The sequence below is a fragment of the Carcharhinus amblyrhynchos genome, unplaced genomic scaffold (genome assembly GCF_965287045.1).
Source record: "Carcharhinus amblyrhynchos unplaced genomic scaffold, sCarAmb.v2.hapA scaffold_58, whole genome shotgun sequence".
Classification (NCBI taxonomy): domain Eukaryota; kingdom Metazoa; phylum Chordata; class Chondrichthyes; order Carcharhiniformes; family Carcharhinidae; genus Carcharhinus; species Carcharhinus amblyrhynchos.
The window spans coordinates 582,398-595,832 of record NW_027649798.1 but is presented as its reverse complement, the minus strand read 5'-3'; the positions used below and the strand labels follow the sequence as shown (position 1 = coordinate 595,832).

The following is a 13,435-nucleotide window of genomic DNA, read 5'->3' as shown; positions in this document are numbered from 1 at the left end:
GTGGCCCCTGCACACTGACGCTCACCCCCAGGGTGGCCCCTGCACACTGACGCTCACCCCCAGGGTGGCCCCTGCACACTGACGCTCACCCCCAGGGTGGCCCCTGCACACTGACGCTCACCCCCAGGGTGGCCCCTGCACACTGACGCTCACCCCCAGGGTGGCCCCTGCACACTGACGCTCACCCCCAGGGTGGCCCCTGCACACTGACGCTCACCCCCAGGGTGGCCCCTGCACACTGACGCTCACCCCCAGGGTGGCCCCTGCACACTGACGCTCACCCCCAGGGTGGCCCCTGCACACTGACGCTCACCCCCAGGGTGGCCCCTGCACACTGACGCTCACCCCCAGGGTGGCCCCTGCACACTGACGCTCACCCCCAGGGTGGCCCCTGCACACTGACGCTCACCCCCAGGGTGGCCCCTGCACACTGACACTCACCCCCAGGGTGGCCCCTGCACACTGACGCTAACCGCCAAAGAACAAAAAAAACTGCAGCACAGGAAACAGGCCCTTTGGCCCTCCAAGCCTGTGTCGCTCATGCGCCCAACTAGATCATTTGTTTGTATCCCTCCATTCCCAGTCTGTTCATGTGGCTATCTAGACGAGACTTAAAATGATCCCAGCCTGTCCGCCTCCACCACCCTGCTTGGCAGCGCATTCCAGGCCCCCACCACCCCCTGTGTAAAATACAGCCCCCTGACATCTGTGTTGAACCTTGCCCCCTTAACCTTGAACCTGTGACCCCTCATGTTCGTCACCTCCGACCTGGGAAAAAGCTTCCCACTATTCACCCTATCTGTACACTTCATAATTTTATTCACCTCTATTAGGTCTCCCCTCATTCTCCGTCTTTCCAGGGAGAACAACCCCAGTTTACCCAATCTCTCCTCATAGCTAAGACCCTCCATACCAGGCAACATCCTGGTAAACCTTCTCTGCACTCTCTCTAAAGCCTCCACGTCCTTCTGGTAGTGTAGCGACCAGAACTGGACGCAGTATTGCAAATGTGGCTGAACCAACGTTTATATAACTGCAACATCAGACGCCAACTTTTATACTCCATGCCCCATCCTATAAAGGCAAGCATACCATACGCCTTCTTCACCACCTTCAAGGATCTGTGGACTTGTACGCCTAGGTCCCTCTGTGTCTCTATACTCCTGATGGTTCTGCCATTTATTGTATAGCTCCCCCCTGCATTAGATTTACCAAAATGCATCACCTCGCATTTATCTGGATTAAATTCCATCAGCCATTTCTCTGCCCAATTTTCCAGCCTATCTATATTCTGCTGTATTCTGACAATGTTTGTCACTATCCGCAAGTCCAGCAATCTTTGTGTCGTCCACAAACTTACTGATCACACCAGTTACACCTTCTTCCAAATCATTTATATATATCAAACAGCAGAGGTCCCAGTACAGAGCCCCGCGGAACACCATTGGTCACAGACCTCCAGCTGGAAAAAGACCCCTCCACTGCTACCCTCTGTCTCCTGTGGCCAAGCCAGTTCTTCACCCATCTAGCTGGCTCACCTTTTATCCCGTGAGATTTAATCTTGTGCACCAACCTGCCATGAGGGACTTTGCCAAATGCTTTACTAAAATCCATATAGACAACATCCACGACATTTCCCTCATCAATTGTTTTTGTCATCTCCTCAAAAAACTCAACCAAGTTTGTGAGGCACGACCTTCCTCGTACAAAGCCATGCTGTCTATCGCTAATGGGATTATTCCATTCTAAATGTGCATATATCCGAAAAATCTTCTCCAACAATTTTCCTACCACAGACATCAAACTCACCGGCCTATAATTACCCAGGTTATCCTTGCTACTCTTCTTAAATAACAGGACCACATTTGCTATCCTCCAATCCTCTGGGACCTCACCTGTGTCCAATGTAGGGACAAAGATTTCCGTCAGAGGCCCAGCAATTTCATCTTGTCTCCCTGAGCAGTCTAGGATAGATGCCATCAGGCCCTGGGAATTTGTCAATTTTAATGTTCCCTAAAAAACCTAACACTTCCTCCCTTGTAATGGAGATTTTCTCTAACAGGTCAACACCTCCCTCTGAGACACTCCCAGTCAACACGTCCCTCTCCTTTGTGAATACTGAAGCAAAGGATTCATTTAGGATCTCCCCTATTCCCTTGGGCTCGAAGCATAATTCCCCTCCTTTGTCCCCAAGAGGTCCGATCCTTTCCTTGACAACCATCTTGTTCCTAACGTATGTATAAAATGCCTTGGGATTCACGTTAATCCTGTCTGCCAAGAACATTTCATGACCCCTTTCTGCCCTTCTAACTCCCCGTTTGAGTTCTTTCTTACTCTGTGTATTCCTCCAGAGCTCCATCTATTTTTAGCTGCCTGGACCTAACGTACGCCTCTCTTTTCTTTTTGGTTAGACCCTCAATTTCCCTGGTTATCCACGGCTTTCGAATCCTACCCTTCCTATCCTTCCTTTTTTACAGGCACATGCCTGTCCTGCAGCCCCATCAACTGTTCCTTAAAAGACTCCCACATGCCAGATGTGGATTTACCCTCGAACAGCCTCTCCCAATCAACGGCCACCAAATCCTGCCTAATCCGGCTATAGTTAGCCTTCCCCCAATTCAGCACCCTGCCCATAGGACAACACTCATCCTTTTCCATTACTATCCTAAAGTTTACAGGATTGTGGTCACTATTTGCACATGTTCCCTTACTGAAACTTTGATGACCTGACCGGGCTCATTCCCCAGAACTAGGTCCAGTATCGCCCCCTCTCTAGTTGGACTATCTACATACTGTACCAAAGAACCTTCCTGTACACGTTTTATAAATTTCTCCCTATCTAGACCCCCAGCCCCAAGTGATTTCCAGTCTATACCAGGGAAATTAAAGTCTCCCACTACAACAACCCTATTTTTTCTGCACCTATCCAGAATCTCCTTACATATCCATTCCTCCACTTCCCGTGGGCTGTTGGGAGGCCTGTAGTTTACCCCCAGCGTAGTGACTGCGCCCTTCCTGTTTCTGAGCTCCACCCACAGTGACTCGTTACATGACCCCTCTAAATTATCCACCCTCTGCACTGCTGTAATATGCTCCCTAACTAATATCGCTATTCCCCCACCTCCTTTAGCCCCTCCTCTGTCTCGCCTAAAACACTTATACCCTGGAGTATCCAGCTGCCAGCCCTGTCCTTCTTTTAACCAAGTCTCCATCACTACAACCACATCCGAGTTCTGCGTAAGCATTAAGGCCCTAAGTTCATCTGTCTTGCCCGTTACGCTCCTTGCATTGAAGCAAACGCACTCCAGACCTCTAGGCCCAGTGTGACCCTTGTACACTAACTCGCCCCCAGTGTAGCCATGAACCTTTAGGCTATACATCCTACTGGTGTAACCTTTACAGGAGACCCCAGTCTAATCAAATATAACAAAAAAAACAGAAACTGAACAAATGGAGGACTCACAACTCTGTTTAACTTTGTGTAATGATGAGAGCATGCAGGGGCAGGAGTTCTGATCAGCAAACATAAGCTTCTGGATGGAACACAAGAATGAGGAATCCACCCAGCGACCCCAACCGGCAGCGCGGCGCTGACCCCCTGGCAGCGCGGCGCTGACCCCCTGGCAGCGCGGCGCTGACCCCCTGGCAGCGCGGCGCTGACCCCCTGGCAGCGCGGCGCTGACCCCCTGGCAGCGCGGCGCTGACCCCCTGGCAGCGCGGCGCTGACCCCCTGGCAGCGCGGCGCTGACCCCCTGGCAGCGCGGCGCTGACCCCCTGGCAGCGCGGCGCTGACCCCCTGGCAGCGCGGCGCTGACCCCCTGGCAGCGCGGCGCTGACCCCCTGGCAGCGCGGCGCTGACCCCCTGGCAGCGCGGCGCTGACCCCCTGGCAGCGCGGCGCTGACCCCCTGGCAGCGCGGCGCTGACCCCCTGGCAGCGCGGCGCTGACCCCCTGGCAGCGCGGCGCTGACCCCCTGGCAGCGCGGCGCTGACCCCCTGGCAGCGCGGCGCTGACCCCCTGGCAGCGCGGCGCTGACCCCCTGGCAGCGCGGCGCTGACCCCCTGGCAGCGCGGCGCTGACCCCCTGGCAGCGCGGCGCTGACCCCCTGGCAGCGCGGCGCTGACCCCCTGGCAGCGCGGCGCTGACCCCCTGGCAGCGCGGCGCTGACCCCCTGGCAGCGCGGCGCTGACCCCCTGGCAGCGCGGCGCTCCCTCGGCGCTGACCCCCTGGCAGCGCGGCGCTCCCTCGGCGCTGACCCTCTGGCAGCGCGGCGCTCCCTCGGCGCTGACCCTCTGGCAGCGCGGCGCTCCCTCGGCGCTGACCCTCAGTGTGGCGTGGCCTCAGGCTGGTTTGGGAGGACCCAGCAGGCTATGTCAGAAAGTGTCGATCCAGCACAAATAGGTGAAAGTGGCACAGCCGTGTCCAAGAGAAGCTCAGGTTCCAGGGCTTTCTTTCGGCTCGAGCTTGTCCTTGAGGCAGCCAAAGGGCACACAGGACAGGAAGCAAAATCAATGGGGTGTGACTGGCACAGTACTGAGTGCAGCACAGATAATCCACGAGGCAGTCAGCCCCTCATGTCATTAAAACACCACAGCAAAACCATTCCACAGGGAGTTCTGCTTCCCTGCTCAACATTAACAAATATTCAACTTAACACAATATCAGGGCAGAAACATATATCAGCTCAAAAACTGACCCTCACTGGGCAACGGGACCCCCACACACACTGACCCTCGCTGGGGTACAGGACCCCCACACACACTGACCCTCGCTGGGGTACGGAACCCCCACACACACTGACCCTCGCTGGGGTACGGAACCCCCACACACACTGACCCTCGCTGGGGTACGGAACCCCCACACACACTGACCCTCGCTGGGGTACGGAACCCCCACACACACTGACCCTCGCTGGGGTACGGAACCCCCACACACACTGACCCTCACTCGGGTACGGAACCCCCACACACACTGACCGTCGCTGGGGTACGGAACCCCCACACACACTGACCCTCGCTGGGGTACGGAACCCCCACACACACTGACCCTCGCTGGGGTACGGAACCCCCACACACACTGACCCTCGCTGGGGTACGGAACCCCCACACACACTGACCCTCACTGGGGTACGGAACCCCCACACACACTGACTCTCACTGGGGTACGGAACCCCCACACACACTGACTCTCACTGGGGTACGGGTCCCACACACACTGACTCTCACTGGGGTACGGGTCCCACACACACTGACTCTCACTGGGGTACGGGTCCCACACACACTGACTCTCACTGGGGTACGGGTCCCACACACACTGACTCTCACTGGGGTACGGGTCCCACACACACTGACTCTCACTGGGGTACGGGTCCCACACACACTGACTCTCACTGGGGTACGGGTCCCACACACACTGACTCTCACTGGGGTACAGGTCCCACACACACTGACTCTCACTGGGGTACGGGTCCCACACACACTGACTCTCACTGGGGTACGGGTCCCACACACACACTGACCCTCGCTGGGGTACGGAACCCCCACACACACACTGACCCTCGCTGGGGTACGGAACCCCCACACACACTGACCCTCGCTGGGGTACGGAACCCCCCCACACACACTGACCCTCATTGGGGTACGGAACCCCCACACACACTGACCCTCACTGGGGTATGGAACCCCCACACACACTGACCCTCATTGGGGTACAGATCCCCCACACACTGACCCTCGCTGGGGTACTGATCTGTAGCTCTTGCCCTGTGTGCAGTTACTCACCGGCCGCACCTCTCCATTTGTGTTGGTGTACTGTCGAGCTAGACCAAAGTCCAACATGTAGCACTTCCTGTAGGTGGACGGTAGACGACCCATTGCAAAGTTGGACTGTTGGGTTTAGGGGGTGGGTGTGGGTAGAGGTAGAAGAGAAAGAGCGAGTGGGTGAAAGGGTTCACTGAGATACATTGCTGTAATTACCACTGACTGATGTCTTTCCCATCACCATAACCCCTTCCTTTTCACTTCCAGAACCTGCAGCGTGAATGGTGATGGCAAGTGGAAAGACCACAGAGATGAGAATGGAGAGTGAGACACAGATGCAGAGTGGCAGAAAGAGCAGAAGCTTAGAGAGTGAGAATTTTCACCTGCTCCTTCCCCTGATGCCACTGGCATAGTCAGGGCAGCTCAGTTACTGTACTCACCGGTTTGATGTCACGATGCAGAAAACCCACAGAGTGGATAGCTTCGATGGATTGCAGGATCTGTTTGCCCAGTCGCAAGGTTGTACTCATTGTGAAGGTCCCTCTGGGCTGGCTTCGCCGCAGATCTGCTAGGTTACGGCCCTGGAAAAGATCGCAATGTCAGGACCAGTGTTACAAAAACTGGGGGAGAAGTGTATGGTGAGGGAGATTGTCAGAGGATACAGCAGGATATAAATCAGCTGGAGACCTGGGCCGAAAGATAGCAGATGGAATTTAACCCGGACAAATGAGAGATCATGTGATTTGGAAGATCTACTGCAGAAGGAAATTATTCAGTAAATTGCTCAGCCCTTAGAAATATTAGCATACAGAAGGATTTAGGCATGCAGATCCACAGTTCCCTGAAATTGGACAAGGTGGTCAAGATATGCTGGCCTTCATCGGTCAGGGCGTTGAGCATAGGAATTGGAAAATCATGTTGCAGCTGTATAAGACTTTGGTCAGGCTGTATTTGGAATACTGTGTACAATTCTGGTCATAGAGGTTTACAGAATGGAAACAGGCCATTTGGCCCAACATGTCCATGCTGTCTTTTTGTTTAAACCCCTAAGCATATACCAGTTGCCCACATTTGGCCCATATCCCTCTATGCGGTAGACAGAGGGGAACCAGTGGATGTGGTGTTTCTCGATTTTCAAAAGGCGTTTGATAAGGTGCCGCACAAAAGGTTGCTTCAGAAGGTTAGAGGGCATGGAGTTGGGGATAAGGTGTTAGCGTGGATAGAGGATTGGCTGTCTAATAGGAGGCAGAGAGTTGGTATCAAAGGCTGCTATTCTGATTAGCGGTTGATAACTAGTGGAGTGCCGCAGGGATCGGTGCTGGGGCCTCAGCTATTTACCATTTATATAGATGATCTGGAGGAGTGGGCCGAGTGTAGGGTGTCGAAATTTGCTGATGACACGAAGATGAGTGGAAAAGCAAATTGTGCGGAGGGTGGGGAAAGTCTGCAGAGGGATCTAGAAAGGCTGAGCGAGTGGGCGAGGACCTGGCAGATGGAGTATAATGTTAGCAAGTGTGAGGTTATCCACTTTGGCAGGAATAATAATAGGAGGGATTACTATTTAAAAGGCGAAAAGCTGCAGCATGCTACGGTGCAGAGGGACCTGGGGGTCCATGTGCATGAGTCGCAAAAACCCAGTCTGCAGGTGCAGCAGGTGATCAAGAAGGCGAATGGAATGCTGGCCTTTATAGCGAGGGGGATAGAATATAAAAGCAGGGAGGTCTTGCTGCAACCGTACAGGGCACTGGTGAGGCCGCAGCTGGAGTACTGTGCGCAGTTTTGGTCGCCGCACTTGCGCAAGGATATTTTGGCCTCGGAGGGAGTGCAGAGGAGGTTCGCTAGGCTGATACCGGAGATGAGGGGGTTGGACTATGAAGAGGGACTAAATAGACTGGGTCTGTACTCGTTGGAGTTTAGAAGGATGAAGGGGGGTTCTTATAGAGATGTATAAGATAAATGAAGGGGATAGATAGGGTAGAGGTAGAGAGATTCTTCCCGCTCAGAAAGGACAGCAGGACTAGAGGGCACAGCCTCAAGGGGGGGCGCAGTTTAGAACAGAGTTGAGGAGGAACTTCTTCACTCAAAGGGTGGTGAATCTCTGGAATTCTCTGCCCGTTGAAGTGGTGGAGGCTACCTCGCTAAATATATTTAAGACGCGGGTTAATGGGTTTTTACCCAGAGGGTGGTGGGGGAATGGAATGCCCTGCCTGCTGCAGTTGTAGATGCACCTAGTTTGGGGGCGTTTAAGAGGTCCGTGGATAGGTTTATGGATGGAAAAGGATTGGTTTAGGTTAGAGGGTCATTGCTTTTTTCTTAATTGGTCGGTGCAACATTGTGGGCCGAAGGGCCTGTTCTGCGCTGTAATGTTCTATGTTTTTGGTAGGCAAGGGAATTAGGGGTTATGGGGAAAAAGCGGGAAAGTGGAACTGATCCACTTCAGATCAGCCATGATGTTATTGAATGGCGGGGCAGGCTCGAAGGGCTAGATGGCCTACTCCTGCTCCTATTTCTTATGTTCTTATACCCATTTTACCCACAGAACTGTCTAAATGCTTTTTAAAAGACAAAATTGTACTCACCTCTACTATTACCTCTGGCAGCTTCTTCCAGACACTCACCACCCCGTGCGAAAAAATTGCTCTTCTGGGCTCTCTTGTATCTCTCCCCTCTCATCTTAAACCTATGCCCTTTAGTTTTAGGCTCCCCTACCTTTGGGGAAAAGATATTGACTATCTAGCTGATCTGTGCCCCTCATTATTTTATAGACCTCTATAAGATCACCCCTCAGCCTCCTACACTCCAGAGAAAAAAGTCCCAGTCTATCCAGCCTCTCCTTATAAGTCAATCCATCAAGTCCCAGTAGCATCCTAGTAATTTTTTTCTTTCTGGTTTAATAATATCCTTTCTATAATAGGATGACTAGAACTGTACACAGTATTCCAAGTGTGGCCTTACCAGTGTCTTACACAACTTCAACAAGACATCGCAACTCCTGTCACCACACTACTGGAAGGATGTTGATGCATTGGAAAGGGTGCAGAAGAGATTTACCTGGATGGTGCCTGGTTTGGAGGATATGGACTATGAAGAAAGGTTGAATAAACTTAGAACATAGAACATAGAACATTACAGCGCGGAACAGGCCCTTCGACCCACAATGTTGCGCCGACCAGTCTTATTTTTAAAAAAAAAACATTGACCCACTAATCTAAATCAATCCCTTTTTGTCCATAAACCTATCCACCAATCTCTTAAACGCCCCCAAACTAGGCGCATTTACAACTGCAGCAGGCAGGGCATTCCAGTCCCTCACCACCCTCTGGGTAAAGAACCTGCCCCTGACATCTGTCCTATAACTACCCCCCCTTAATTTAAAGCCATGCCCCCTCGTGCTAGATTTCTCCATCCTAGGAAACAGGCTATCACCATCCACCCTATCTAAACCTCTAATCATCTTATATGTTTCTATAAGATCCCCTCTTAGCCGCCTTCTTTCCAGTGAAAACAACCCCAAATCCCTCAGTCTCTCCTCATAGGACCTCCCCTGCATACCAGGCAACATCCTGGTAAACCTCCTCTGCACCCTCTCCAAAGCCTCCACGTCCTTCCTGTAATGTGGGGACCAGAACTGCACACAGTACTCCAAGTGCGGCCGCACCAGAGTTGTGTACAGTTGCAACATGACGCTGCGACTCCTAAATTCAATCCCCCTACCAATAAACGCCAAGACACCGTACGCCTTCTTAACAACCTTATCTACTTGATTCCCAACTTTCAGGGATCTATGTACACATACACCTAGATCCCTCTGCTCCTCCACTCTATTCAAAGTCCTCCCGTTAGCCCTATACTCAACACATCTGTTATTCCTACCGAAATGGATTACCTCACACTTCTCCGCATTAAACTCCATCTGCCACCTCGCGGCCCAGCTCTGCAACCTGTCCAAGTCACCCTGCAAACTTCGACACCCTTCCTCACAATCTACCACACCTCCGACTTTGGTGTCATCAGCAAACTTACTAAACCACCCAACTATACCCTCATCCAGATCATTAATAAAGATTACAAACAGCAGTGGCCCCAAAACAGATCCCTGAGGCACACCACTCGTAACCGAACTCCATGATGAATAATTACCATCAACCACCACCCTCTGTCTCCTATCTGCTAACCAATTCCTGATCCAAGTACCTAAATTACCACCAATCCCATACATCTGCATTTTCTGCAGAAGCATACCATGGTGAACCTTATCAAACGCCTTACTAAAATCCATATATACCACGTCTACTGCCTTACCCCTATCCACCTCTTTGGTCACCTTCTCAAAGAACTCAATAAGGTATTGTTTTCACTGGAGCGTCGGAGGTTGAGGGAGGACCGGATAGAGGTAGAACATAGAACATAGAACATTACAGCGCAGAACAGGCCCTTCGGCCCACGATGTTGCGCTGACCAGTTAAAAAAAAACAATGACCCAATAATCTAAACCAATCACTTTTCGTCCATAAACCTATCCACGGATCTCTTAAACGCCCCCAAACTAGGCGCATTTACAACTGCAGCAGGCAGGGCATTCCAATCCCTCACCACCCTCTGGGTAAAGAACCTACCCCTGACATCCGTCCTATAACTACCCCCCCTTAATTTAAAGCCATGCCCCCTTGTGCTAGCTTTCTCCATCCGAGGAAAAAGGCTATCACTATCCACCCTATCTAAACCTCTAATCATCTTATATGTTTCAATAAGATCCCCTCTTAGCCGCCTTCTTTCTAGCGAAAACAACCCCAAATCCCTCAGCCTCTCCTCATAGGACCTCCCCTCCATACCAGGCAACATCCTGGTAAACCTCCTCTGCACCCTCTCCAAAGCCTCCACATCCTTCCTGTAATGTGGGGACCAGAACTGCACACAGTACTCCAAGTGCGGCCGCACCAGAGTTGTGTACAGTTGCAACATGACGCTGCGACTCCTAAATTCAATCCCCCTACCAATAAACGCCAAGACACCGTATGCCTTCTTAACAACCTTATCTACTTGATTCCCAACTTTCAGGGATCTATGTACACATACACCTAGATCCCTCTGTTCATCCACACTATTCAAAGTCCTCCCGTTAGCCCTATACTCAACACATCTGTTATTCCTACCAAAGTGAATTACCTCACACTTCTCTGCATTAAACTCCAAGATAATGTACAAGATAATGACAAGCTTGGATAGAGTGGATAGTCAGAGACTTTTTACCAGAGTTGAAGGGTCAATTACTTGGAGGCATTAGTTGAGAGCGAGAGGAGGAAAGTTTAAAAAAGGTGTAAGGGGCAAGTTTTTCACACAGAGGGTGATGAATGCCTGGAACATGCTGCCAGAGGAGATGGTGGGAGATTAATGGATCTTATGTGTTTGGAGCGCAGGACGGGGTGAGTTTGGATATCAGTGGGATGTTGCAGGGGTAATATTGGGGTTGTTGAACTTTGCTTTGTGGGATGTGTGTGTTGCCAGTGGAGGGAATGGACAGGTGTCACTGGGAGGATCCAATCCCCAGCTGCTCTGAAGGTGGTGGTGAGGTGCCTTCTCCAAATGTTCCAATCCCTGTGGGAGTTGGGAGACATTGTTCCACCAACTTGCAATGATAAATAGATGCGTACCATCCAAAACCACACTCGCAATACTCTCTTTCTCTGCTGATAGATGCTGACAGAGCTGTATTCACTGTTCTTATAAAGGATGCTTGACCTCTGGGCTGTCCTTGTGTTAACCGATTAGATTCAGGACTGGCAAATACTGCTTACGTTGACTGGTGCAGTGTCAGTACATGGGCAGGAGGAACTCTCACACCCCTATCAGGGGAACACAGTATAGCTGGAGAACCCACATTAGGACATTCCACTACATCCAACTCAGAGTACACAAGCAATTCCGTGACCTATTAACTAGAAGCAAGGTCAGGTGTATTCATAAAAGAACTGATTCAGCCAAGCTTCATCTGTCCTGGTCCAAGACTGTGGTCAGGTCTCATTTGGAATACTGTGTCCGTAACCATGAGGGGGGAATCTGTGGAGACAGTGCAGGAGATGGTCCCCAGTGTCAATAATAATTATTGAAGGGAGACTATTTGAGCAGAGACTGTAGATTGCAGACTTGGTTGAAAGAATCAGATGAAGATTTATCAGATGGTGCAGGGAAAAGACAATGTTCCAAATGGCCACTCTGGCAAGTAACTAAAACAGTGTTGAGATATCAGGAGAGAATGATTTTCTCAGAACAGGCTGCGAACATGTCCACGTAACCCTGACTGCTCAGTCTCACATCTACTTTGGCTTATGAGAGCAGCTTTAGAAAGCTGATACTGGAGGAAATCTGGGAGCAGAGTTAGCAGCAGTTGTGACCATGCCATCAGCAGTTAGCTGTAGAGCTCCAATGAAGTCATGAGACCATAGGACAGTGAGCCAGTATGAGATTTCAGCCCAGGAATTTGGAGCAGAGTGGGAATTCGGCACCCAGGGGAAAGAGGTCCTCATCTTCGGGAGGAGCGGAGAGACAGACCTGCCAAGGAGACTCAAAGGCAAGAGAGGGAGAATCTCAGGATTCTCACGAGAGATCACCTCAGGGTTACTTCCTGTGCCATGTGCCAATAGGGCTAGGAATGAGATAGTGCAACTAAACATGGCTAAAAAGCTGGTGTAGAAGGATGGGTTTCAGATATCTGGATTATTGGGATGTCTTCCAGGACAGGTGGGACCTATACAAAGAGGATGGGTTATACCTAAACTGGAGGGGCACCAGTATCATAAGAACATAAGAACATAAGAACATAAGAAATAGGAGCAGGAGTAGGCCATCTGGCCCTTCGAGCCTGCCCCGCCATTCAATAAGATCATGGCTGATCTGTCGTGGCTCAGTTCCACTTTCCCGCCCTCTCCCCATAACCCTTAATCCCCTCTCTTATCAAAAACCCATCAACCCGCTTCTTAAAAATATTTAGCGAGGCAGCCTCCACCACTTCAACGGGCAGAGAATTCCAGAGATTCACCACCCTTTGAGTGAAGAAGTTCCTCCTCAACTCCGTTCTGAACTGCCCCCCCTTTATCTTGAGGCTGTGCCCCCTAGTCCTACTGTCTTTTTTGAGCGGGAAGAGTCTTTCCACCTCTATCCTATCCATCCCATTCATCATCTTATACGTCTCAATGAGATCTCCCCTCATTCTTCTAAACTCTAACGAGTACAAGCCTAGTTTATTCAGCCTCTCCTCATAGCTCAACCCCCTCAACTCCGGTATCAGCCTAGTAAACCTCCTCTGCACTCCCTCCAAGGCCAAAATATCCTTGCGCAGGTGCGGCGCCCAAAACTGCACACAGTACTCCAGCTGCGGCCTCACCAATGCCCTATACAGCTGCAGCAAGACCTCCCTACTTTTATATTCAATCCCCCTCGCTATGAAGGCCAGCATCCCATTCGCCTTCCTGACCACCTGCTGCACCTGCAGGCTGGGTTTTTGCGACTCATGCACAAGGACCCCGAGGTCCCTCTGCACCGTCGCCTGCTGCAGTTTTTCGCCACGTAAGTAATAGTCCTTCCTACCATTCTTCCTACCAAAGTGGACCACCTCACACTTGCCAACATTAAATTCCATTTGCCATTTCCTGGCCCATTCACCCAGCCTATCTAGATCCT

General features: G+C 51.4%; 1 protein-coding gene across 1 annotated transcript in view; it reads right to left on the bottom strand.

Moving 5' to 3' along the window:
• Positions 1 to 13,435, bottom strand: part of LOC145337677 (tau-tubulin kinase 1-like) — a 145,552-nt gene that overhangs the window by 109,817 nt on the left and 22,300 nt on the right. The window contains exons 4-5 of the mRNA XM_080182501.1: positions 6,199 to 6,339; positions 5,780 to 5,884 (exon numbers count right to left, since the gene is read on the bottom strand). Of these exons, the coding sequence (XP_080038627.1) occupies positions 5,780 to 5,884; positions 6,199 to 6,339 (246 nt within the window). The remainder of the gene's footprint in view (positions 1 to 5,779; positions 5,885 to 6,198; positions 6,340 to 13,435) is intronic.